Source organism: Kogia breviceps, chromosome 1 (genome assembly GCF_026419965.1).
Source record: "Kogia breviceps isolate mKogBre1 chromosome 1, mKogBre1 haplotype 1, whole genome shotgun sequence".
Taxonomy (NCBI): domain Eukaryota; kingdom Metazoa; phylum Chordata; class Mammalia; order Artiodactyla; family Physeteridae; genus Kogia; species Kogia breviceps.
In genome coordinates this window covers 57,910,178-57,934,366 of record NC_081310.1, presented here as the reverse complement: position 1 = coordinate 57,934,366, position 24,189 = coordinate 57,910,178, and the positions used below count along the sequence as shown (strand labels likewise).

The 24,189-nt window shown below is 48.9% G+C and overlaps 1 protein-coding gene and 1 long non-coding RNA gene across 2 annotated transcripts; one reads left to right on the top strand and one right to left on the bottom strand.

Annotated features, from left to right (window-relative positions):
* Positions 1–2,030: 2,030 nt before the first annotated feature.
* LOC136793650 (uncharacterized) lies at positions 2,031–16,024 on the top strand. Its single transcript, XR_010839278.1, has 3 exons — positions 2,031–2,089; positions 10,974–11,234; positions 15,562–16,024. It is a non-coding gene; the product is annotated as an uncharacterized lncRNA (long non-coding RNA).
* Positions 11,434–12,423, bottom strand: LOC131754676 (Golgi-associated RAB2 interactor protein 4-like; the record flags this gene model as incomplete). Its single annotated transcript, XM_059060617.2, has 1 exon — positions 11,434–12,423. A coding segment is annotated over exon 1 (990 nt), but the record flags the coding sequence as incomplete, so codon positions are not given.
* Positions 16,025–24,189: the final 8,165 nt, after the last annotated feature.

Here is a 24,189-nt window from a genome sequence, read left to right as displayed (position 1 = left end):
AGTTGACCTACCCCAGAGCTATCCTCTGAGGTCTTCTTTATTGGAACATCCAGACTGCTGCCTAACCACTCTGGCCAGGTTGCAGAACATTCTGTGTACTTGACCAGCCAGACCCAGTGAGGACAAGTAGAAGGGGGTGGATGTAGGAGATGCAAGAAGAGGGGAGAATAGCAGAGCGTTGTCATGGGGAGTGGGACATAAATAATGCCTTGTTTCAGAGATGCAGTAATGCCCTGGGTGCTCTGCCCTCCACTGTGTACCCCGTTGGGAGGTTTTGGCAGGGCATGGGGCGTAACCAGAGCTCAGAGCCAGGAGAGGAGAAGGGGGGAGGGCTTGGCAGCCAGATGCTTTCTCTTCCTCTGACTTTTGCTGGGTCACTTACTAATGACAGGGAAGCCAGACTGTGCTTCTTTTCTCCGAATGACTTCCAGCCACATCGCTCCCCAAACTCCAACTGGAGGCCACTCTATTTTTAAATTTCTCTTCGGAAGTAGATTCCAGAATTTCCCTAAGTCTTCCCGTCAGGGGAGCTGCTGATCTCCAGTAAATCCAGGGTCACATAGCTTTCTATACTCATTTGCCTTCAGTTTGCATAAATTAGCATGCCGCCAAAAGCAAGCAACCCCAGGAATTAACACAAAAGGACTCAGCTTTTGTGCCCCAGGGAGGTGATGAGGGAGGCAGCGTCATCCCCAGAGAGAGCGGCAGCCCTGACTTGTTGGCAGGAGGTTCCGTCGTCCCCTTGGCCTGCAGGTCCTCAGCGTGGGCTGGTGGGAGGAGGCATCCTCAGATCTGAGTAAACGTCAGAAGGGAGGGAAGCTGGGGGCAGGGGTGGGAGCAGATGTGGAAGGTCCCAGTGAGACGGAGTGCCATTCCAGTGGAGACGGAGACAGCCCGTGGGGCGGGGACAAAGGGAAGAGGGGAGAAGGAGCAAGAGTGGGTGGGTAAGTAGAGGCAAGTTGGTGGCGAGCACTACATGGCCAGTTAGGAGGGCACACGGTGGACATTTGTTAGCTAGCGAGCTCACGGTCCGAGAGAGCGTGTGGCCAGGCGAGTTTCCCAGGAGCCATTTGCATCCTCTCTCGGCAGGCGCGTGTTAGACTGGGTTTTCTCGCTGGGGTCTGGAAAGTCATCCCTTGGGTCTCTGAGGTGTCCCAGCCTGAAAGTGCAGATGACAGATTTTAAGGTGGTTCCAGATGAGACAGGTGACAGCAGGACAGGACTCTGGGTTGTTTTCCCAGAAGGAGGAGCAAGCTACCCCGTCCGCCAATACCGCTCATTTCCCCGGTGGCCGCGACACTCTTGAACCTGAGTGAAGGGCGCTGCCTGGCATAGGAGCAGAGGGAGGTGGAGCGGCCCTCACAGCCCGGGGAGGCTGGCACCTGATGCAGTGCCCACTGTCCTAGGTAACACACCTGTCTCTAAGCCACGGAGTTTACTGACTGCTGGCTGTAGGCTGGCCACTCTCCATAGTGCAGGGTCTGATACCTTCTAAGACCGTGCACTCCGTGGAGTCAGCCCGTGGTACGGTCAGTAGTGTGGACTTGGGTGTCAGACCCCTTGGGGTTTAATCCTGGCTCCACCACTGGGGATCTTGGGTAAGGTATGTGAACACATCTGTGCCTCAGCTTCTTCATCTGTAAAATGGGAATAACACTGACTACTTCATAGAGCTGTGGAGAAAGAACTAAACACAATAATCCCTATAGAAGTCTTAGAACAGCAGCTGTGTGAGAGGAAGGGCTCAATCGATACAAACATTATCATATGCGGCAGCCCCAAATAAGATGCAGTGAAAACGATTGCAGAACTTGGAGAGAAACACGGGGTGGGCTGCTAATTTCTTGGCCCCGTGCCCAGTGTGGCAGCTGCTCATACAATTTCTACCCAAGCTGATGCAGCCACAGCACCAGACCGTGTGGACAAGGGCCAGTCGTGGGGTCTGGCCAACCACAGGCTAGGAAATAACACTGTTAGCTGATGATGGTTCCTTGTTATTTCCCCCTCCCTCCAGCAGGGGAGTATGAAGGAAAAGAAATGGCTCCTGTGTTCGTTTGGCTGGAGAAAGGGACCCCAGCAAGAAAGAAAGGTATGGGACCCTTGGTGACTTGTTTCTACCACTCCCAATAGAGGGCCCCTAGGGAGGGCCTGGCATCGTGGGCAAGAAGGGACTGAACATTATGAATGGTCTCTCTCCATGTCCTGGGCCTCCCATCACTTAGAGCTGGCAGAGGGCTGCTGGAATGAGGGGAGCAGGGACTGTGGAAGGTCACCGTTGTGCCTGGATGCAGGAGAATGACGGATGGACTCGTGACTGTAGGTCTTTATAACAAACATTTATAGAGCCTCTAATATGTGTGCTGCACCTGGGGACTCAGAAACTGTAAGACATGGCCACTCCCCTAAAGGAGGTTACAGGCTGTACTAGTTGAAAAGAATTACTTCAATCCCTTCTTCTCAACACAGCCCTTCACAGGTGCCACTTCTCCCTCTGTCCTGGGCACTTAGACAGCCTTGGGGACTCTCACCGTTGGCCTAAGGTGACTTCCCTGACAGCACACCTGTGTCCCACTCTCAGCTTATCACCGACTTGCAGAACTGCTCTCTGCCCGAAAGCACTGGGCTGGCGGATTACAAAGAGTTCTGAGAGGCTTCTTAACAGGCTGTTCTCCACATCATTACTACTCAGATCCCAGAGCAACGTGCCAGCCGCCTGCTTTTTCTCCAGCCCATGCTCTTCCCTCAAGATCAAGCCGCTGGGAATTCCCTGGTGGTCCAGTGGTTGGGACTCCGTGCTTCCACTGCAGGGGGCAAGGGTTCAGTCCCTGGCTGGGGAACTAGGATCGCACATGCCTCGAGGCACGGCCAAAAAAAAAAAAAAAAAACCTCCGGCTGCTGATGTTATGGGATGTCTCATAGCCCAGCCTGGGCTCCCTACTCTGGGCCCCATAGTCCGCTTGCTTGAAGTGAACGGAGGAAATAGACTGTAATGTAACAGAGTTGTTGTCTCTTGGACCTGGCCTTAAGAGTTGTGTCTTCGGGGCTTCCCTGGTGGCGCAGTGGTTGAGAGTCCGCCTGCCGATGCAGGGGACACGGGTTTGTGCCCTGGTCCGGGAGGATCCCACATGCCGCAGAGCGGCTGGGCCCTGTTAGCCATGGCCGCTGGACCTGTGCGTCCGGAGCCTGTGCTCCGCAACGGGAGAGGCCACAGCAGTGAGAGGCCCGTGTACTGCAAAAAAAAAAAAAAAAAAAAAAAAAAAAAAAAAAAAGAGTTGTGTCTTCTTGTTTTACATCACCTCCAATTTATCCTCAGCCTGACTTCAGTCATCACCAGCCTAAGTTAAATCCTGGATGCCCAGAAAATTTCAAAACTGGCTGCTAGTTGATTCTTGAATTCAGGGAATTCTTGGACTTTGGGATCAAAAGAAGCTACTTGTGTCTGGAGTACAAGGAGGTGGTTGGAGGGGGGCTGGTTATATGGATCCCAACTTGCCGTATCTGTGTTCCCCCCTCCCCCCATCCATCCATCTCTGAAGGCCAAGACCCAGGCCAGGGCTGGGACAGGCCTCTCTGGGCACAAAAACCTGCCAGCATTGATTTCGCTCCTGAACCAAGAGGCCAAAAGGACATTGTGACGGTGAGGCAATGAACGTGAAACAGAAACGAGTGGCTTTAGTTTCAGGAAGTCCGAAGTGGAAAGCAAGTGTTGACATTCTTTAAGACCCACTGTAGGCTGTATTTTGTGCTGCGCTAGCCAGAAGTCTGCTACTTACTTGAAGTAAGACCTTGGGAAAATCCCCTTCCTCTCTAGGCCTCAACTTCCTCATCTGTAAAGTGCATGTGGGATTAGTCAAGATCCTTCTGGGCCTGACCTGATATGGTTCTAGGTGTTCCAGTAATCTGTCACTCAGAGGACAAAGAGCCTGAAGGTATGTGGGGAGAGATGGGGAGGAAGGGACTAAGAAAGGTTCAGTGGGAGTCCCTGTGAGTTTAGCTAACTGATAGCAGAGAGGAAGAGAGGGGAGTAAAAACATAAAGCAAAAATGGGGAAAAGGGAAAAGCGTTTAAGAGTGGGGACTAAGGGGGCCACCAGCATGACCTCAGCGCTCCTCGGGCACATCCGGGCCAGTTTACTTAGTTAGGATGGGGGGTAGGGTTGGGAAGTGGCAAACTGTATTTTCCAAAGAGGGCCACGATGATATTGCCACCCGCCATGTTCTTTGACATCGTGATCTTACCATTTCCCTGTCAAGAGGTGGAGTCTCGTTCCTCTCCCTTCAAATCTGGCCTGGCCTTATGACTTGCTTGTAACCACAGAATGTGGTAGAAGTTATGCTGGGTGACTTCTGAGGCTCAGTCAGAAGCAGCTTCCACTTGGTTATCTTGTGTCACTGGATCTGAGGGAAGCCATCTGACTACCTGAGACCATCATGCTGGAGAGGCCACATGTAGGCATTCCCGTTGACAGTCCCAGCTGAGGCCCACGTACCAGCCGTTTCCCTCAAGGCACCAGATACGTGGAAGAAGCTCCTTTTGACTCTCCAGGCCAGCCTCGCTTGATACCACGAGGAGGAGAAGATTTACCCCGCTGAGTCCTACCCAGATTTCTCATGTAGAAGAATCTATAAAATATAAGAAAATGACTGTTGTTTTAAGCCACAAAGCTTTGGGGTAGTTTGTTATAAAGCAAAAGGTACCGGCACAGGATGGTAGGAGATGTTTAAAAATATGAGCTCCCTTGCAATGAAAAATCCTTAAAAATGTATAAACAAGACTTTAAAGATTTCAGAGATGTGTGAAATTTCAAAATTAATTTGGAAACCAACTTTAAATTTTGCCTATTAAGGACATTACAAACAAAACTACCGTTTTCTGTAGGTCACCGTATTATATATTTGAAAATATATTTTTATCATGAGAAAGGGAGAAAAGTCACTATATCCCACCTGAATGGCTGAAAGGAAAGAGGTAACCAGTATCAAATGTTGGCAAAGATGTGGAACAACCAGGACTTTCATACATTCCTGGTGGGAATTATTATTTCCACAGTCATTTTGGAAGGAAAATAGCTTGGCAGTATAATCAGAAGCTGAACATATGCATATATTCAATTCCATTCCTATGTATATGCCGAACAGAAGTTTTTATATATTTTTACCAACAGATCTGTATATAGATGTTCATAATAGCACTATTTTTATTTTTATTTTTATTTTTTTATTTTTTATTTTTTTTGCAGTACGCAGGCCTCTCACTTCTGTGGCCTCTCCCGTTGAGGAGCACAGGCTCCGGACACGCAGGCCCAGCGGCCATGGCTCACGGGCCCAGCCGCTCCGCGGCATGTGGGATCCTCCCAGGCTGGGGCACGAACCTGTGTCCCCTGCATTGGCAGGCGGACTCTCAACCACTGTGCCACCAGGGAAGCCCAATAGCACTATTTTTAATAGCCCAAAGCTGGTAATAACTTAAATCAATAACAGAATAAGTTGTAGTATCATCACACAAAGGAATACTGGAGAGCAGTGAAAATAAATGGACGATCGCCAGGAAAGTCATGCACAAACCTCATAAATATGATGTTAAGGAAAAGAAACCCGAGTCAAAGAGTACATACTATGTGATTCCACTATGTAAAGTTGGGATTTTTTTTGGTTTTTTTTGTGGTACGCGGACCTCTCTCACTGTTGTGGCCTCTCCCATTGCGGAGCACAGGGTCCGGACGCACAGGCTCAGTGGCCGTGGCTCACGGGCCCAGCCACTCGGTGGCATGTGGGATCTTCCCGGACCGGGGCACGAACCCGTGTCCCCTGCATTGGCAGGTGGATTCTCAACCACTGCGCCACCAGGGAAGCCCTGTAAAGTTGAAAAGCAAACAACATTCATCTGTGGTGTTGGAAGCTAGGGTAGTGGTTACCCTTGAGTGGCTGCAAGGGGGCCCTTCCAGAGTTGCAGGGATGTTCTGATTCTTCGCCAGGTGCTAGTTTTGTGGGGTTGCTTATCTCGTGAAATGTCATCGAGTGGTATGCTTACGATGGCACACTCTCCTGCATGAATGTTATAAATTGACCATTGATCAACATTGGGGTTAGGAACCTCCCCACCCCCAGGTGAAAATCCCTATATAACTTTACAGTTGGCCCTCTGAATCCGCGGTTCCGCCTGTGCGGGTGCACCCAACCACGGACTGTGTAGTACTGTAGTATGTATTTAGTAAAAAAAAAAAATCCAAGTTTCAGTGGACTCGAGCAGTTCAAACTCGTGTTGTTTCAGGGTCAACTGCACTTCAGAATATAATGTTAACAGACAAGGAGGCAGGACATGATCTCAAGGCCAAGGATAGATGTTTAAAAAACTAATTTAGTTTTATGAGAAGCAATATATTTGTTCTTATTTTTCCCTTGAACCAGTGTATATTGCATTGTGGCAGGGTCCTGGGACTGTGAAAGTGTCAGTGGGAAAAGAAAAGAGGGGTGCCGTGGTGAGCATCAGCTGAAGCTGTGGGGAGCAGGCTAGCTGTCCAGGGAAGGCACTTCTCAGCAGCTCCTTGCTGCTGCATTCACAGTACCTGCAAACTGTATCATGTACATGCATGTGCCGATCTAGAAAGGTGTTTCCCAACCTTTCACAGGCTGTGGCACATGTGGAAAATGACATCATTGGAATGGCACACACTGGGGTACCAGATGGGGCTCCTGGCAGCCCAAGCCAAGTGGCCTGGTCCTCCAGGTGCTCCCACGATGAGGGGGGTAACAACCTCAGCACACCGGTGGGATAAGGTCCTCTTACAGAGAGTGTGGGAAGCCATGGGCCTCCATTATCCATTTCACATTCTCTGAACTGGCAAAGGGGAAGAGTCTAGGTTTCCATTGCCCTTCTGCTCTTGGAGAAACCAACTCTGCACACCCCTCGGCCCTGGGTTACAGGTCCCATTTGCAGTCATGAAGATCATGGGGTTCAGGGGAGTTGTGCGGCATTCTGGGTCTCTCCTCTATGCTGTGGCCTTACTTCTATTTCTAGCCTCATTTCCCACCGCACAGCCCGCTCTCTCTGCCGAGCACATTACACCCTGGGCACACTGCAGTTGTCTGTCATCTGTGAACATCTCCCAAGCCCTTCTCCCTCTCCATCACACCATTCCCTGTGCCAGAGCACTCAGCCCGCCATCCCTGTGCTAAGCCCTCCACTTCTCCGTGAAGCCTCTTTCTGTACACTGAGGCCACTACCACGCTGTGATTTGTATTATAGGCGCGCGCGCGCGCGCGTGTGTGTGTGTGTGTGTATTGTATGTGAACATCCTCATGGTCCCGGATTCCCTATCTTGCCCACAGTAGGTGCTCAGCAGTTGTTTCTCAAATGGCTTCCATGCTGCAGAGGGACCCTGGCACTAACTCCACCCCTGTTCTTGGCGGTGACTCATTGTCCCCTTGGGTTCGGATCCCCAGCCTCTCAGGGACCTTTCAGCCATTTCAAGCTCTACAGCTCCACTGCCAGGGGCCTGGAGCCATGCCGCCTGGATGAGACACATCCTCATTGCCCAGACCCCCCCACCTCCCCTAGCTCACACCTTTGGGGTTGGCATTAGACTAATTGTGGTGTGACAAAGCGAAAGGGTCACGGTGACTCAGCCTCAGTGCTGACTCCCCTCATTCAAGCGCCAACCTGCAGTACCAGCATGTGGCCACAAGGGGCTCTCTGGGGCGACTCTTTGCCCAGGGGAGGAGGGCTCTCAGATAAACAAGGAACTTCTCAGGGGCTCTGCCCCTCTCCAAGTGCTGAAGCCCCACTGACCGCCTCGGCTGCCTTATCCTGATGTTTTACCCTTAGCCGTCTAGCAGCTGTTGTTTTCTATCTGAACACATTACTCCTTGCTTTCCCGTTGAGCCTCTTTTCTGGCCACCCACTCTACTGACCAATAGCCGCCACAGGGGCAAGTCACCTCCACCTCTGTCAGTTCTACTTCCTTTAGATGAGGGCCAGACCTACACCATGAGCTCCCCGTCTTTCAGGATGTGGGCTGGAAAATTGTCCTGTTCCATCTCTTCAACACCTCCCGACTCTGCCCCCTTCTGTCTCCCCAGTGCCACCCAGGTTCAGGGCTCCCCAACTCTGCCAGGATTAATGCAGTGGCTTCCTGGAGGACCCCGTGTCTCCAGACAGCCCCCTGCCCATCAACTCTCCACCCTGGAGCCAGAGGGATCTTACTCCCATCAGACGCTGGCCTTCAGTGGTTCCGCAAGTCTCATACACTCAAATAGTACCCCAGGCTCCCCAAGACCCAGCTGCCTGATTCTCCAGCCTCACGTCCCTCTTCTCTTGCCCTCCAACCAGTGGTACTGACATACCTGTAGTTGCTTAACACACCGTGACGTTTCAAGCCTTTGTACTTTGCACGCGCTCTTTCCTGTGGCCTGATCATCTCCAACCCCTCCCCCACCTTTACCGTTGCTCCTCATACTTCCTTCACCTGGCTGAGCCCTATTCATCCTTAAAAGTGCCAATTCCCCTGTGAAGCCTTCCCTAACCCCAAAACCCCTCCTCTGAATAGATCCAGTCCCCAAACACACGTCTCTGATTGTATTTGTCACTCAGAGTTGTGATAATTACTCGTGCTGTCCTGTCTCCTCCACCATCCGTGTACCTCTATGCGGGACCGGGTTGGCACACTGTCTGAAAGTTGTTGCACTGAGGTAGCTCCCTCTCTGCACCATCACCTCCCACCCTGAGCAAGTCCTTTAAATGCTCTGAACTTCCGTTTGCTTATCTGCAAAATAGAAAGATGTGAGCATCGGAAGGGGGCACACACATTCAAGAACTTTATAAACGACTAAGGGCTATGCACATGGTTTTAACACTTTTTCTTCCTTCAGACTAGTGTTTAGCTGCACTTGCCTGTGTGGAAATCATAAGATCAAAGGAATGTGATGTGATCTTTTCGTAATTTCTCCACCTTGGGTCCAAGGAAAAGCTGGTGGAGAGTAAACCATTCATTGTGTCTCCCTGCAGCTCCTAGTCTTCTCGGAAGCTCTGGGTTAATCCTGGGGTCAGGAACCTTGTCTGGCCAGGGGCAACAGTGCCTATGTGTAGGTCTCGGGCTGTCTCGCTTTCTCATCAGTGCTCCCCACCAAGTGCCCTCCATTCCCTCCACCAACAGAAGAGACCTCTCCCCACCCTCCCGTGATGAGGTCTGTGGAAGTCACAAACTGAAGGTCCAATCAACAAGGATGCTCTGACCTAACAAATAATCTCACTCACGTGAGGGTTAAGGATTTGATTTTGGAGCCCCAAGAAGAAAAAAGTTCCTGAAGATTTGATATGGAAAAACCCTTCTGAGTAGGGCATTCCAAAGTTTAATTAGTGGCTGCAGGAGGACTGGACGCTGGGTGTTCCAGGAGTGGACGCTGGAATTCCAGGTGGGAGCGTGTTTATGGCTGCAGCGCGGGTCATGCCAGAGGCTAGAGGTAGAAGCCAGGGAGCCAGACGCAGCTCAGGGGTGGTCTGGATGCTCTCGAGAGAAGGCCAGCTAAGAGCTGTGAGCTCACTGAAGTCCGATAACCGGCTCCCAGCCCCCACCCCTCCCTCCGCTCACTCTAGTAAAATTGATGCTCATCTCTGTAGTTTTGGAACATGATGGTAAGAATGCTGGTGCCTCGGGTTCTTGTGCCGGTCCTATCTCAGGCTTGTTTGCTTGCCTCCTTCCCGTGCCCCGGACAGGGCTTTGCGTAAAGAAGTGGGCTGGTGGATGACTGTTCTGCAAAGATCCCATGTGCGACTGGAGCAGGTTACCTTCTCTGAGCCTCAGTGTTCTTACCTGGAAAGTAGGCATATCGTTCCTTCTTTTCCTAATAACCAAACCAGCGTTCTTGTACTTTACCTTAAATAAATGTAATTTAAAGATGCCAAACCTTTCGGACATCACCTTTGTGCATAAAGAAAAGTGAAAAATAGAGAAAGACATTGGCAATAACTTCATCACAAGTGCCGCGATGCTGATTTCAGAGTTAGTAAAATGTGAAAAATACACCACCTGTGTACCTACCATCTTGCCTAAGAGACGGAGCGATTCCCAGCAGCACTGACAGCCTTGTGTCAACCTCCTTGACCTAGCCTTTCCACCCTAGAGAAAACTGTCCCGAATTTTGTGTTTACTCTTCCCTCACGTTTAGCTACAGTTGTTTTTAAAACATGTACCCTATGCAATACATTGTTTGAGCTTGTTTCAGAATGGTTGCGTGAGTGGAATTGTATCCCATTCTTTTGATGTTTTTAAAAATCAGGAGAAGTTGATCTATGCTAATGTGTGTAGCTTATTTATTTTTCACTATTGAATATTGCACTCACTTCATAGTCTGCTGTATTAATTCTGTTGATGGAAATTTGGGCTGTTTCCTGTGTTTTGCTGTTAAGTTATTTTTGCTATACACATTCTCACAGTTGTTCCTTAGAACATGTGTGTTTCTCCAGGGTATATACCTGGGAAGGGAACGGCTAAGTCTAGGTGAGAGTGCTTGCTGTTCTGATTGCTAGCCACTACTGCTGCCCTTATTTCTGTCCACTGAATAGCCCGAGGGGACATGCGTCCCTGTTCTTGCTTTGTTTACAGGCCTTCAGAGGGAATAAGCATTTATAAAAAACAATACGGGCATAGTGAAGGAGAGCTTCCCAGGCCATAGTCTGACTTTCCACCATGGCTGGGGGTGTGGGGGGGCAAAGCCAGAAAGGAGTGGAGGCCAGATGGAGCACCGCTGTTGGCGCTGAGCATGTGTGTGAGGTGGGGCTGCGCTTGACTGGACACTGGGTCTCAGACTGTGGCGCAGCTGACCTCCCAGAATCCACTGTGAGGCTCCGTCTGGGCTTCGGGACCTAGAAAGTCAGACAGAACACGGCATGCATTCTCAGATTTTTATTTCAATTTCCGTAGGAAACTGCAATGGGCTCTCCAGGGGTATTTCCCTGAGCCCTGGTTCCCTTTGCAGCTCCCAGCTCTAGGTCCTTCAGCGGTCGCTGGCTCCGTGGTCTCAGATGTCACACCACCAGTGATTTCCAGGCCCTGGCCACTCTCTGCTGTCTCTGTGATGGCCTCCATTCGGGTCCCTTCCACTGCCTTCGGCGGGATGCTCACATATTCCTCGCGTGATGAGGCCACACTGTCTTTGTCGTAAGCTTGGCTCTGACATTCCTGAAGAAAGAGCCGATCCTGCTGAGTCTCTTGGTGATGGAACCTGAACTTGCTGTAGGTAAGCTCCTGCCCGATTTGTGCGAGGTCCTGGACTCGTTGGTGATGGGAGCACGGCTGATGGCTTTGTGAGCAGTGCCCTGCTTGTTGTCCCCCGGGCTGCCGTGGCCTTTCTCCTTTTGGTCGTCTCTAGTGGCTCTCCGGCTGCCTGAGCCCGGGCCGGCTGCTTTTTGGATGGTCTTGTTCCCCGCAGTGCCCCCAGTGGCTGTGTTGGTTTTACTTGCTCCTGGACCCTTGCTGGCTGTGGCTGCTATGGCCATGCTCTGCTCTTCGGGGGCAGGAGACTTGATCTCTGCCACGCTCAAAGCACCCGCTGCGGTGCCGCCTGCCACCTCTGCTGTCTCCACCTTTGTCGTTGCCCGCGATGCTGACTCTTTGTCAAGCACTGTAGGTTTTGCTTTGGCAGTGGCCACATCGGACATGGTATCGGGCTTGTGGGAGTCCAATTGGATCCCCTCCCCGCCAGCAAAAGCTGCAGACCCGACCGCGGCCACCTCAGAGGGCGTGTGGAGGCTCCTGATGCTCACCTGGTCCTCATCCCACTCTCCTTGGAAATCCTCCACTGCCGGGCTCCTCCCGTCCTCCTCCTCCTCCTCGAACAGAGTCCTGCAGATCATGTCCCCGGCTGGAACAGCGTAGGTGCGGCTGTGACCGTCCAATGGTGGTCGCAGGAGGTAAATCAGCTCTTCCCAGTAGGCGAAGAGGTCTTCCTGCGCGTCCAGAGGGGCACACAGCTGCAGGTAGAAGGAGCGGCCAGTGGCAAACTTCACGCGCAGCTGTCGTTTGTCACGATCGTGCGTGGAGATCCTCACAAACTTCAAGGGAAGGAGCCTGGTGAGCTCTAAGGTCTTGGCAACCTTGTGGCTCTTCCCCTTGGTGGGCTGGCTGTGCTCAGCGTGCTGTTCACAGCCGGTGGCCCGTCGGGCCAGCAGCATGATGTCTGGGAGTGGGAGGACGGGGCTGGTGGATGCGATGCCCACGGTCACCGTGCAGTCACAGTTGTGCACGTCAATCACGTGTCCCCTCTTCGTGATCTGGATAAAGTCGCTCTCGAATATCGGCGCGTACTTGAATACGTCGTATTCGCCGTTGTGCAGTTGCTGCTGCAGCTCCCCCATGGTGCTTTTGAACAGGCCCAGCCCGGTGCTGCTCTGGGCCGTGTGATACGGGAGCAGAGAGTCCCCACTCATGGCTGTCTTCGATCACTGCCAGGCAGCGTGGTTAAGGCGGGCCCCTGGCTCTTCCCTCCCTCGGCCTAATGGGCCGAAGAGCAGAGCGAGCTGCGGTGCTCCTGCGTCACGCAGGCGGCCTTACGGCAGGTCTTCCAAGCCCAGCCCACAGGCCCCCACCTTTGCCTCAGGGTCTCCCAGAGGCAGGGGTGTGGGTAGGGGCACCGCTGGTCACAGCGGGGACTCTGTAGGGCGGCTGGACCCCAGGCTGAATCTCTTCAAGTGTGTAGAGAGGTATGGTAGGCTCCCCCTCGGCCTCAGCTCACTTCCGCTTCTGGGTTTTTATCTCCCCAAGCGGCTGTGAACGTCAGTCCTAGTGAGAGAAGTAACCACTTTCTCGGCCTAAGGCCCTGGCACAGCCTATTTATCCTCTGATGCCCTTTGTGACCTATCACTGTCACATAGCCCTTTGCCTCATCCCCCAGCTGCCCCGCCCCGCCCGCCCAGTGCAGGGCCCCCATCCTCTCACAAACGCGCCATTGCCCCCGCGGAGGACAGGCCTATCCTGCCAGTGACTGAGGTGGCTACTAGAATAAAAATGTCTTCAACTGGGAAAATTTTGTGTGGGTCCTTTTTCTTTTCCTCCCCCAGATTTAGCTACTGGATGAAATCTATAGGAATGTATGATGATGGGCTAAATTTGAACCATTTAAGCCCATGGTTTAATTGTATCGAATAACGTAGAGCTGGCAGTGGCGATCCTTACTCTGTCCTTTCATAACATCTCAGTAAACATCGATGGTGATTTTTAATAATAACATTAAAAATTGGTAGGAGGAGGCAAGAAAAGATAGAGACAGACAGAAGACTACATTAACTATTTAGGGGTTCTGGCTGCTAAGATCAGGAAAGGAACCTCAGATCCAGAACTGCCCTCCAAGCCCAGAAACCGTGAGGTCTCACCAAAGATTTCTCTTCTTGTTTTTTTGGTTTTTTTTTTTTTTTTTTTTCCACTGCGTTGGGTCTTTGTTGATGCACGAAGGCTTTTTCTAGTTGCGGCAAGTGGGGGCTACCCTTCGTTGTGGTGTGCAGGCTTCTCATTGTGGTGGCTTCTCTTGTGGCAGAGCACGGGCTCTAGGTGTGCATGCTTCAGTAGTTGCAGCACGCGGGTTCTAGGGTAGGTGGGCTTCAGTCATTGTGGCGCGTGGGCTCAGTAGTTGTGGCTCCTGGGCTCTAGAGCGCAGGCTCAGTAGGTGTGGTGCACGGGCTGAGTTGCTCCACGGCGTGTGGGATCTTCCCCGACCAGGGATCGAACCCCATGTCCCCTGCATTGGCGGGTGGGTTCTTAATCACTGTGCCACCAGGGAAGTCCTCACCAGAGATTTCTATGAGACTTCTCTCCTGGACAGTTGCACGTGCAAGCCCCTTACCTGACTGAGTGAGATGGGTTGTAGTTTTTGATGATCAGCAAAGCCTAAGTAAATCAATGCCCACGTGGGAAGTCCTCAGTCATCTTTCAACTGCCCGTTCAAATGGTACCTCCTTTGAGGAGCCTCCCCTGAATTACCTAATCGAACCTATTCTTCCTTCCTCTGTGCTATTGTAGAATCTCATATGTGTCTCTTTTACAGCATTAATCTTATTTTATTCAATTTTAGATTTACTGTATTATTTTTAAAATTTCATATTAATTTAGAATTATCTTGTCATTGTCTAGAAACCATAGTTGTCTTCAAATATGGTTGCATTAAATTTATAGGTCAATTTGGGGAGAATTGACATTTGATAATCTTAAACCTTCTAATCCATGCGGGTGATACTATCTAGTCTTTTATTTAAACATTTTAAATATCTCTCGGCTTATACAATGTATTATAAAAATTCACTGTAGATGTGTTGCACATCTTCCAGTAAATTTATCCCTAAATATTTGATGCTTTCTGATATTATTGTCAATGGGATTTGTAAGATTGTAATTTTCCAGTTGTTCGTGCTGGTTTATTGGTTTTTGTGTGTTGATCATGTGTCCTTTCACCTTGCTAAATTCACTTACTAATTCTAGTTTTGGTGTTTTTTTTGTTTGTTTTTTTTTAAGGATTTCTTGGAATTTTCTCTGTAGACAATGATGCTGCCTGTAAAGAAAGTTTTACTTTTTCCTTTCCAAACTGTGTGACTTTTATTTCATGTTCTTGCTTTATGCATTAGCTAAAGGCTCCAGCCTAGAATTTAGTAGATGGGTTAAGAGCAGTTATCTTTTCATTGTTCCCTCTCTCAGGGGAAATCTTCAATCTTTCACCATAAAGTATGTTGTTAGCTGTAGTTTTATTTCAGAATTGCCTTTTGTCAAGTTTAAGAAATTCACTTCTAGTTTTAGTTTTCTGGGCATTTTTATCGTGCAGGATTATTGGTGTTTTTCAAATGCTTTTTCTGCATCTATTGAGCTGAATACTTGATTTTTTTTTTTTTTTTTTTCGGTACGCGGGCCTCTCACCGCTGTGGCCTCTCCTATTGCGGAGCACAGGCTCCGGACGCGCAGGCTCAGCGGCCATGGCCCACGGGCCCAGCCGCTTCGCGGCATGTGGGATCTTCCCGGACCGGGACACGAACCCGCGTCCCCTGCATCGGCAGGCGTACTCTCAACCACTGCGCCACCAGGGACGCCCTGATTACTTGATTTTTAATCCTTCATTCTGTTAATGTGGTCAAGTACACTGATTGTTGTTTAGATGCTGAGTTGGCCATTCACTCCTGGGAAACCCCATGTGGTCGTGGTGCATTATTTGAACATATTGCTGGATTCAACTGGCCAGAAGTTTGTCAAGAATTTTTGTATCTGTATTTATGAACGATGTCGGTCTGTGATGTTTTTCTTGAACTGTTTTTGCCAGAATTGATATAAAAGCTTGTTTTTAATTAAAATTTATTTTTAATCAAACATATACATAATTTAAAATCATCAGATAGTGCTAGAAGGCTGATGGAGTAAGTAGCATTAGTTTCAACTACAGATAATTTGGAACGCCAAATATCTGCACTTAAACAAGATATATATGTACTCTCATTTAAAAGCAGTCTGAAAGGAAGGGAGTCAAGCTGGTATGGCAGCTCCACTGTGTCATCAGAGACCTAGGCTCATTGTCTTTTCCTGGTTATCCTTAGGGTCACTTCATATTCCAAGATGGCTGCTGGAGCCCCATTCATCAAGTCCATATTCCAGGCCATCAGCAAGAGAAAGGGGAAGGAAAGAGAAAGGTGGTCTGCCTCTCACTTTTACAGAGCCTTCCAGAAGTCCCACATGACCCTTCTAGTTATGTTTCTTTGGCCATCATTGTATCATATGACCACATCTAGTTGCAAGGAATGCAGGGAAGTGTAATCTTTTAGCTAGGTACATTGCCCAGGATTTACTGAGGAAGAAGAGGAGGATGGATACAAACATTATGCTGAGGCAAAAAGGCCAAGACACAAAAAGGGTACACACTGTATGATTCCATTTATCGGAAACTCTGGAAAAGCCAAATCTAATTTCTAGTGACATTACTGATTGCAGGTCAGGACTGAATGGGATGGAGCAAAAAGAAACTTTGGGGAATGATGGAAATGTTCTGTAACTTGATTACATGGGTGTATGAATTTGTCAGAATTCATCCAAATGTATACTTAAAATGGGTGCGTTTTTGTGTATATACTTCAATAAAGTTAATTTTTATAAGTTTGGAAAATCTCAGCAACCATAACAAAACTACTCGTAAATTTTGTTCATGTCCGTCATGTCTTCATTCGTTTGCTTACCTTTGCATGACTGAAATCAGAACGTACCTAATGACTTTGAATCTTGCTTTTTTCATTTAACATTACATCATAAAATTTTCCATATTGCTTCATTAATTTTCATAATCACCATTTTAAATGACTCTATAATCTTTTGGGAATTGAAAATGTAATCTATACTTACAGTAAAAAAAAAAAAAAAAAAAACACAAACAAACTTCGGAGACCCCCTACACAGTAAGAGCTAACTCTTCCCCTGAACTCTGACCTTTAAGGCCCCTTACTTAGAAGTAGTGGACAATCCAGTTTCTAGTATGTACATTCAGAAATATTCTATGCATATAAAGACAAGATGTGAACGTCTTTCCCTCTCCTTTTAGACATAACTAAGACAATACAAGATGCTTGCTTTTGCCCATAATACAGCTTGGTTACCATCTCATGTTCCTACATCAAAAGGGGCCTTGTTCTTTTTAACCACTACATGTATTCTACAGTGTACTGAACCAATATTGATAAGCACTTAGGGTTTTCCCAGGTTTTTTTTTCTGTTTCCCATACCACAAGGTATAATGTTAAAGTTTTGACTCAGCTATCAATTTACAGTAGATGCCACATTCCAAAGGCAGTGCTAGCCTGTATGCAAAATGTACCACAAAAGTAGCTGAGAGCTTGTCACATGATCATTGAAACCTCTCAGCTAAGCTGAGGATATAAAAGGGTGGAGAGGGAAGAGATTGTGAAGGGATTTGGGAGGGCTTCCTCCACCCGTTAAGGTCAAGAAAGACTTTCTTCAACAGGTAACTCAAAGGGCTCAGTATACGTCCCTACAGTCAGGGGTCTGACTTCTGTCTAGGAAACACCGAGGAGGAAAGAAATACTAGAATGATCTCTTAAGGGTATAAAGTGGTGTGGCTCCTGCTGTGCTCATCCTGTGGGCTCAGGACTTTTCCAGAGAAAATTACACAAGTTTTCCCGTGCAGCGGTTGGCTCTAAGTCGGTGCCATCTACACCCCCCTCCCCCTCCCACTGGCTTCCTCTGGTCTGTCAGCTGGAGGCAAGGCCAGCTTTGCCCATGAATCACAACCTGTTTCTCTCATATGCTCAGCACAAGTCAGGGGCGGACAGGCCAGGACATCTGGATAAGGTCTGGGTCCAGTTCTCAGCCTGGCTCCTTGCCTTTGACCATCTTCGGCCCCTAGCCCACCTACCCTGTGGGCTGGGCTGAAATAGAGACCCCGTGGGTCACTGTGCTCAGCCTGAAGGGCTTCTCTCTTCCTTCCTACCACCTGCATCAAGACAGGTGCTTCTTCTCACCCCGCTGCTGCCCTCCCGGGAGAGCCTGCTTTCTGGGCTTCTTTCCCCTCATTTGCTCCTCTTGATCTAGAGGCCAGTTGCCAAGGTCATGACATGCACACACTCCCTACGTGATCTGTCCTTGCAGTCCTTGGGTTGTTCTCTCTCTGCTCCTCCCGCCCTCAACTCTGCCCAGGGCTGGCTGTCCCCAGGACAAGGCATACGCTCAGAGAAGACGAGCCCCTGTTAGCATCCTTGGGAGCAAAGCAAAATTCTGCAAGGAAAGTCACTGCCCATGAAGATAATATCCAACAAGGTGCTTCTCAAACTTTAATTTGCATTGGAAGCATCAGAGGATCTTGCTGAACCGCAGACCCTGACCCAGGCTATCTGGATGATGAAAGTGTGCATCTCTAACAAGCTCCCACGTGATGCCAGTGCTGCTAGTCTGTGGACCAGACTTTGAGTGGCAAAGACTTAGGACATTCCAAAGCCAAAGTGATTTTTAAAAAGTCATTCTTTGGGGTCATCTCATAGGTAGAGAGAGCAAACAGAATTAAAAATAAATTACTGGGACTGCCCTGGTGGTCCAGTGGTTGAGAATCCGCCTTCCAATGCAGGGGACGCAGGTTTGATCCCTGATTTGGGAACTAAAGATCCCACGTGCCGCGGGGCGACTAAGCCCGCACGCCACAACTAGTGAGTCCGCGTGTTGCAACTACAGGGCCCATGTGCTCTGGAGCCCGCACACCATAACTAGAGAGAAGTCCACACGCCGTAACCAAAGATCCCGTGTGCTGCAACTAAGACCCGATGCAGCCAAAAATACATAAATAAGTAAATAAATATTTTTAAAAGATACATCCTCAAAAATAAATAAAATTAAAAATAAATTATTGAAATATTGTAAAGCACAAGGGCTTTTATTTCTTTCAAGGATACGTATTATCATGGAGTGGAGTGACAGAGGGCTAAAAAAGAGGGTCCTGTGACTCTGCCGCAACAAAGAGGGAAGCACTAAGATTCACAGGTCTGTTTTCCTGCTACATGTGAGGGCTTCCAAACAGCTTGAAAATGCCTGATTCTCACCCATAGACCAGGGTGCTATGACGGATTCTCGTATCCATTTTTTTTTTTCTTGGCCATTTTTAGGGCGTTTTCTAACCCTCCTTGAGTGTGTTCTTATCTATGCATTGAACAAATGAACAAAGAATTGGATTAGTTTGCTAAGAAATTAGTTTCCTCACTGTACAAAAGTAAACTCTGGTCCCATCACTACGTTGTCACAAAGTCTGTGCACTGTTCAAGTTAATGATGCTTTCCCCAAACCTAAGCCAGGCTCACACCTGTTTCCTTCTATTGCCGCTGCTTGCCCAGGGGTTGCTCGGGGTTACATGAATGTGTTTTCCTGAGCAAGGCTGGGCAGTCACTGTTGCTGTCCTGCAAGGACAGCCAGAAACAGCTCTTCTGTGATCACCTCTCCCCGCCTGTGCCGGGTCGGGGTGGGGATGCAGGAGGATTGGCAGGGAAGCTAAGAGGCTGCTTTGAGAGGCTGCCAAGTAAAGTGCTGCACGGTTATCTCTGAGTCATCAGGGCAGGGACGAGCTTGGAGGAGTGGGGTTTTCCTGCCAGTATTGTGGTGTCTCTGGGTATGAGCAGATGCAATTGGCTGTGTGGACTGGCAACCAGCCCCGTGGCTACTGCCTCATTTGCATCATGATTTATATGGTTGGGTCTTAGACACTCATGGGTAGGTGTTTTTCTGAAAGGTTTAGACAGACACATGCTTTATGCCTATCTAGGCAAGTGAAGAGTTCTTTGGAGTGATGAGCAGATTTTTGGCTGTTGCTTAATTTGTGCATTTCTACCAGTGGTGCCAGCTGCTAATGCAGTGATAGCTGCATTAGAAGCTGGAGCACCTCACTAGGGTCCACATTATGAAAAGCTTCACGTTGGGCCCTTGGCGTTGGAGAGGAGAGGCGATAAAGAGAACTGGTAAATACAGCCCTGGTTTTTGAGGAACTGACAGTCTGAGGCAGGAGGAGAAGCAAAGAAAGATCCTGAGAAATCATGAAGGAACTTCTGTGCAAATGGGTTTAGGAAGCACAAGGGCACGGGGCGGTGACCGTGGAGAGAGCAGAGGTGCTGCAGCCCTAGGGGGCGGGGGGAAGCAGAGGGGAATTCGCTGTGTCCTCTAGGGAGTTACTTAACCTCTCTAGGCTTTAATTCCCACCCCCATCCCCACATCCCACAGCGAAATCCCACAGCAACTGCCAGCTCAGTTGCTTGGAGGATTAAATGAGAGAATGCATATAAGATGTCTGGAGCAGCACCTGCTGTCAGTGGCACCTGTCACAATTATTATTGTCAATAGGATGGAACCACGGACCAACCATGATGCTGTCTTTCACATTTAGCCTTCCACTGTGAGGAAGGCCTGCCCTGAGCTCCCTCACTCCCTCAAACCTTGGGTTTTCCTTGGAATCGACAGCACCAGTGAATGGCTGGACAGAGGGCAAAGTGCCATCTGTGGCCACCAAACAGGATAGAACAGAATGAGGCTGAGAGGACCACTTGAGGGTAAACGTCAGAAGTGCAACCTCAGGGACAGAGAGCATCACTCACTTTCTACCCCCAGCCAGCTGGCTGGAACGGGTTGGCAGACTGAGAGGTTGCATGATGAGTAGTTACGAGCATAGGGCCAAACCGGGTTCAAATCTCAGCACTGTCACCATTCATATCCCCTTGGGAAAGTGACCTTAACCTCGCTGCATCTCTGTTCCTTGATCTGTCAGATGGAAATAATCATAGTGTTGTTGTGAGAATCAGAGAAGTTAACACATACAAAGGGGTCAGAACAGTGTCTGGCATGGAGTCAACACACTATTCTTTAAAAAAAAATAAAAAATTATTTATTTATTTTGGCTGCACCGCATCGGTATCTTTGTTGTGGCACGCGGGATCTTTAGTTGCAGCACGTGGACTTTTAGCTGCAGCACGCATGTGGGATCAAGTTCCCCGACCGGGGATCGAACCACGGCCCCCTGCATTGGGAGCGCGGAGTCTTTTACCCACTGGATCACCAGGGAAGTCCCTGCTATTCTTATTTAGCAGAGATCCTTGGGTATGACGTTCTGGGTTTTGTCCCTCTGCGATAATTTTTGGGGAGGTGGCTGGCCTGTGTATGGTAGTGTGACGGGGGGCTGTGGCGGCAGAGGACTGAAGACACCCAGGTGGGCAGGCAGAGCCCTGCCTTTGCCCTGGTCTGTGGGTTGTCAGGGAAGGGGAGGATAAGGCTGCTTGCCAGGAGGGAGGAGGATGTGCTTGTCCAGGGTCTTAAAGTTCCTTTAAAGGACTCTAACGAATTTTCTAGGAACATCCATGAGGAGCTCGGGGCCCTGCCCAAGGTGTCATCTCCTCTTGCAGGTGGAGAATGGCTGTGTCTCCATGACCCTTCTGGGGCACCATGCCCACCAGCTGTAGCCTCTGCTTCCCAACCCGCCAGCAGCCCCTCAGCCCAGGCACTGGTGCCTAAACCTTACCCTGGCAACATCTGACTTTTCCCACCACTACTTTCCCCTCTTTCGTGTTCCTTCTTTACTGAAACAAAACAAACAAACAAACAAACAAGCAAAAAACCCTTGTTGTGTCATATCTAGTCTTGTAAGTCACTTTAGGTTGCTCTTGGAATAGGCAGAGTATAAATAAATAAACTTGTTCCTGGAGTTCTCGTTTACCTTTCTTCAAGTTTTTACAGCAGTGATTTTCAAACATTTTTTTCAGAGATATCCCCCCTCCTCCGCTTTTTTTTTTTTTTTTTTTTTTTGATGTGGACCTTTTTCTTAAAGAAGATGTTGGGTGTAGGAGTTTATTAATTTATTTTATTTATTTTTGCTGTGTTGGGTCTTCGTTTCTGTGCGAGGGCTTTCTCTAGTTTGGCAAGCGGGGGCCACTCTTCATCGCGGTGCGCGGTCCTCTCGCTATCGCGGCCTCTCCTGTTGCGGAGCACAGGCTCCAGACGCGCAGGCTCAGTAATTGTGGCTCACGGGCCCAGCCGCTCCGCGGCATGCGGGATCCTCCCAGACCGGGGCTCGAACCCGTGTCCCCTGCATTAGCAGGCGATTCTCAACCACTGCGCCATCAGGGAAACCCGATGTGGGCTGTTTTTAAAGTCTTTATTGAATCTGTGACAATATTGCTTCTGCTTTATGTTTTGGTTTTTTGGCCATGACGCATGTGGGATCTTAGCTCCCCGACCAGGGATCAAACCCACACGCCCTGCACTGGAAGGCAAAGTCTTAACCACTGCACGGCCAGGGAAGTTCCGAGAAATCCTTTAGAAAAATTTTTTTTTAAATTTTTGGCTGCATTGAGTCTTCACTGCTGCTCACAGGCTTTCTCTAGTTGCGGCGAGCGGGGGCTACTCTTTGTTGTGGTGCGCAGGCTTCTCATTGTGGTGGCTTCTCTTGTTGCGGAGCATGGGTTCTAGGCGTTTGGGCTTCAGAAGTTGTGGCGCACGGGCTTAGCTGCTCCACGGCATGTGGGGTGTTCCTGAACCAGGGCTCGGACCCGTGTCCCCTGCATCGGCAGGCGGATTGTTAACCACTGAGCCACCACGGAAGCCCCCGAGAAATCCTTCTTCAAAAATGAAATATTTCGGTCTTCCCTGGTGGCGCAGTGGTTGAGAGTCCGCCTGCCGATGCAGGGGACACGGGTTCGTGCCCCGGTCCGGGAAGATCCCACATGCCGCGGAGCGGCTGGGCCCGTGAGCCATGGCCGCTGAGCCAGCACGTCCGGAGCCTGTGCTCCGCAACGGGAGAGGCCACGGCAGTGAGAGGCCCGCGTACCGCACACACACACAAAAATAAATAAATTAAAAAAGAAAGATTTCATAGAAGCTCTACATATATTATATATACCTCGGGTATTGTGGGCTCGGTTCCAGATCACCACAATAAGGTGAATATTGCAATAAATCGAGTCTCACAATTTTGGGGGTTCCCCAGTGTATATAAAAGTTATGTTTACACTGTACTGCAGTCTATTAAGCCAAAGTAGTATGTCTAAAAAAATGTATTAAAAATATATAAGGGGCTTCCCTGGTGGTGCAATAATTAAGAATCCGCCTGCAAATGCAGGGAACACGGGTTCGAGCCCTGGTCCAGGAAGATCCCACATGCCGCTGAGCAACTGAGCCCGTGTGCCACAACAACTGAGCCTGTGCTCTAGAGCCCGCGAGCCACAACTACTGAGTCCACGTGCCACAAGTACTGAAACCCACGCGCCTAGAGTCCGTGCTCCGCAACAAGAGAAGCCACCGCAATGAGAAGCCTGCCCGCCGCAATGAAGAGTAGCCCCTGCTCGCCGCAACTAGAGAAAGCCCGCAAGCAGCAAAGAAGACCCAATGCAGCCATAAGTAAATAAACAAATTTATTTTAAAATAGAGAGAGAGAGAAAATAAAAATTTATTTAAAATATTTTATCACTAAAAAGTGCCACAATAATTACAATAGTAACATCAAAGATCACTGATCACAGATCACCATAGTGTAATAATAACAAAAAAGTTTGAAATATTACAAGAATTACCAAAATGTGACACAGAGACATGAAGCGAGCAAATGCTATTGGAAAAATGGCACCAATAGACTTGCTTGATGCCAGGTTGCCACAAACCTTCAGTCTGTAAAAACCACAATATCTGTGAAGCGCAATAAAGTGAAGTGCAATAAAAAATAAAATGATATATATATATACGTGTATATATATATATATATATATACATCTGTATGTATATATACATATATATATCCATATATATGTGTATATATATATCTTGCTCAGTTAAAGCATGAGAAGGACCCCGAGCACCCAGGCCCTGGCCGTTCCCTTTTTTTGAGGCATCCTTAACAAGCCTTAGCTCTGGGGATCCCTGTTTGTAAACCACCAGTCTGCTCCATGGAAAACATGCTGCAATACTTAGTATGTCATTTTGATGCAAAAAATAAGGAAGTGAGATGGTTTCTTATGACCTTTTGGACAATTTGCTAACTAGTGGTGGAATGCTAAAGAATGAAATGCTAAAGAATTCACTAGTATCTAACAGAAAAGAACTGTGAACGAAAACAAGTCTTGGGGTTTGCCTGGTGGCGCAGTGGTTGAGAATCCGCCTGCCGATGCAGGGGACACGGGTTCGTGCCCCGGTCCCGGAAGAGTCCACATGACGCGGAGCGGCTGGGCTTGTGAGCCATGGCCGCTGAACCTGCGCGTCCAGAGCCTGTGCTCTGTGACGGGAGAGGCCACAACAGTGAGAGGCCCGTTTACCAAAAAAAAAAAAAAAAAGTCTTATTGACTCTTCTATTATAAAAGATAATCATTGTGAGTTTAAGTAACAATTTGGTCTTAAATATTACTGATGGAATGTCACAGTTAAATGTGGCTCCTTCATGTGAAATGTAGAAGAAAAAACTTCAGAAGTCATGATGGAACAGAGTTTTAACTGATAACTGACACAACATCTCTATCAGCTGCCTCTGTCTCCCCCATACCAGTGAATTCCCCATTCCTCAAAATGCCTCCACTTTCCGGTCTCCCTCCTTAAAGAGGGTTTAACCCTCTTTCTTCTCAACTCCCAACTCCATGAAGCCTCTTGTAAGCTACCTAGTCCAAACCTTGTAGCACTATGTCAAGCACAGGCTGCTCTGAGTTAGGATGCGGGCC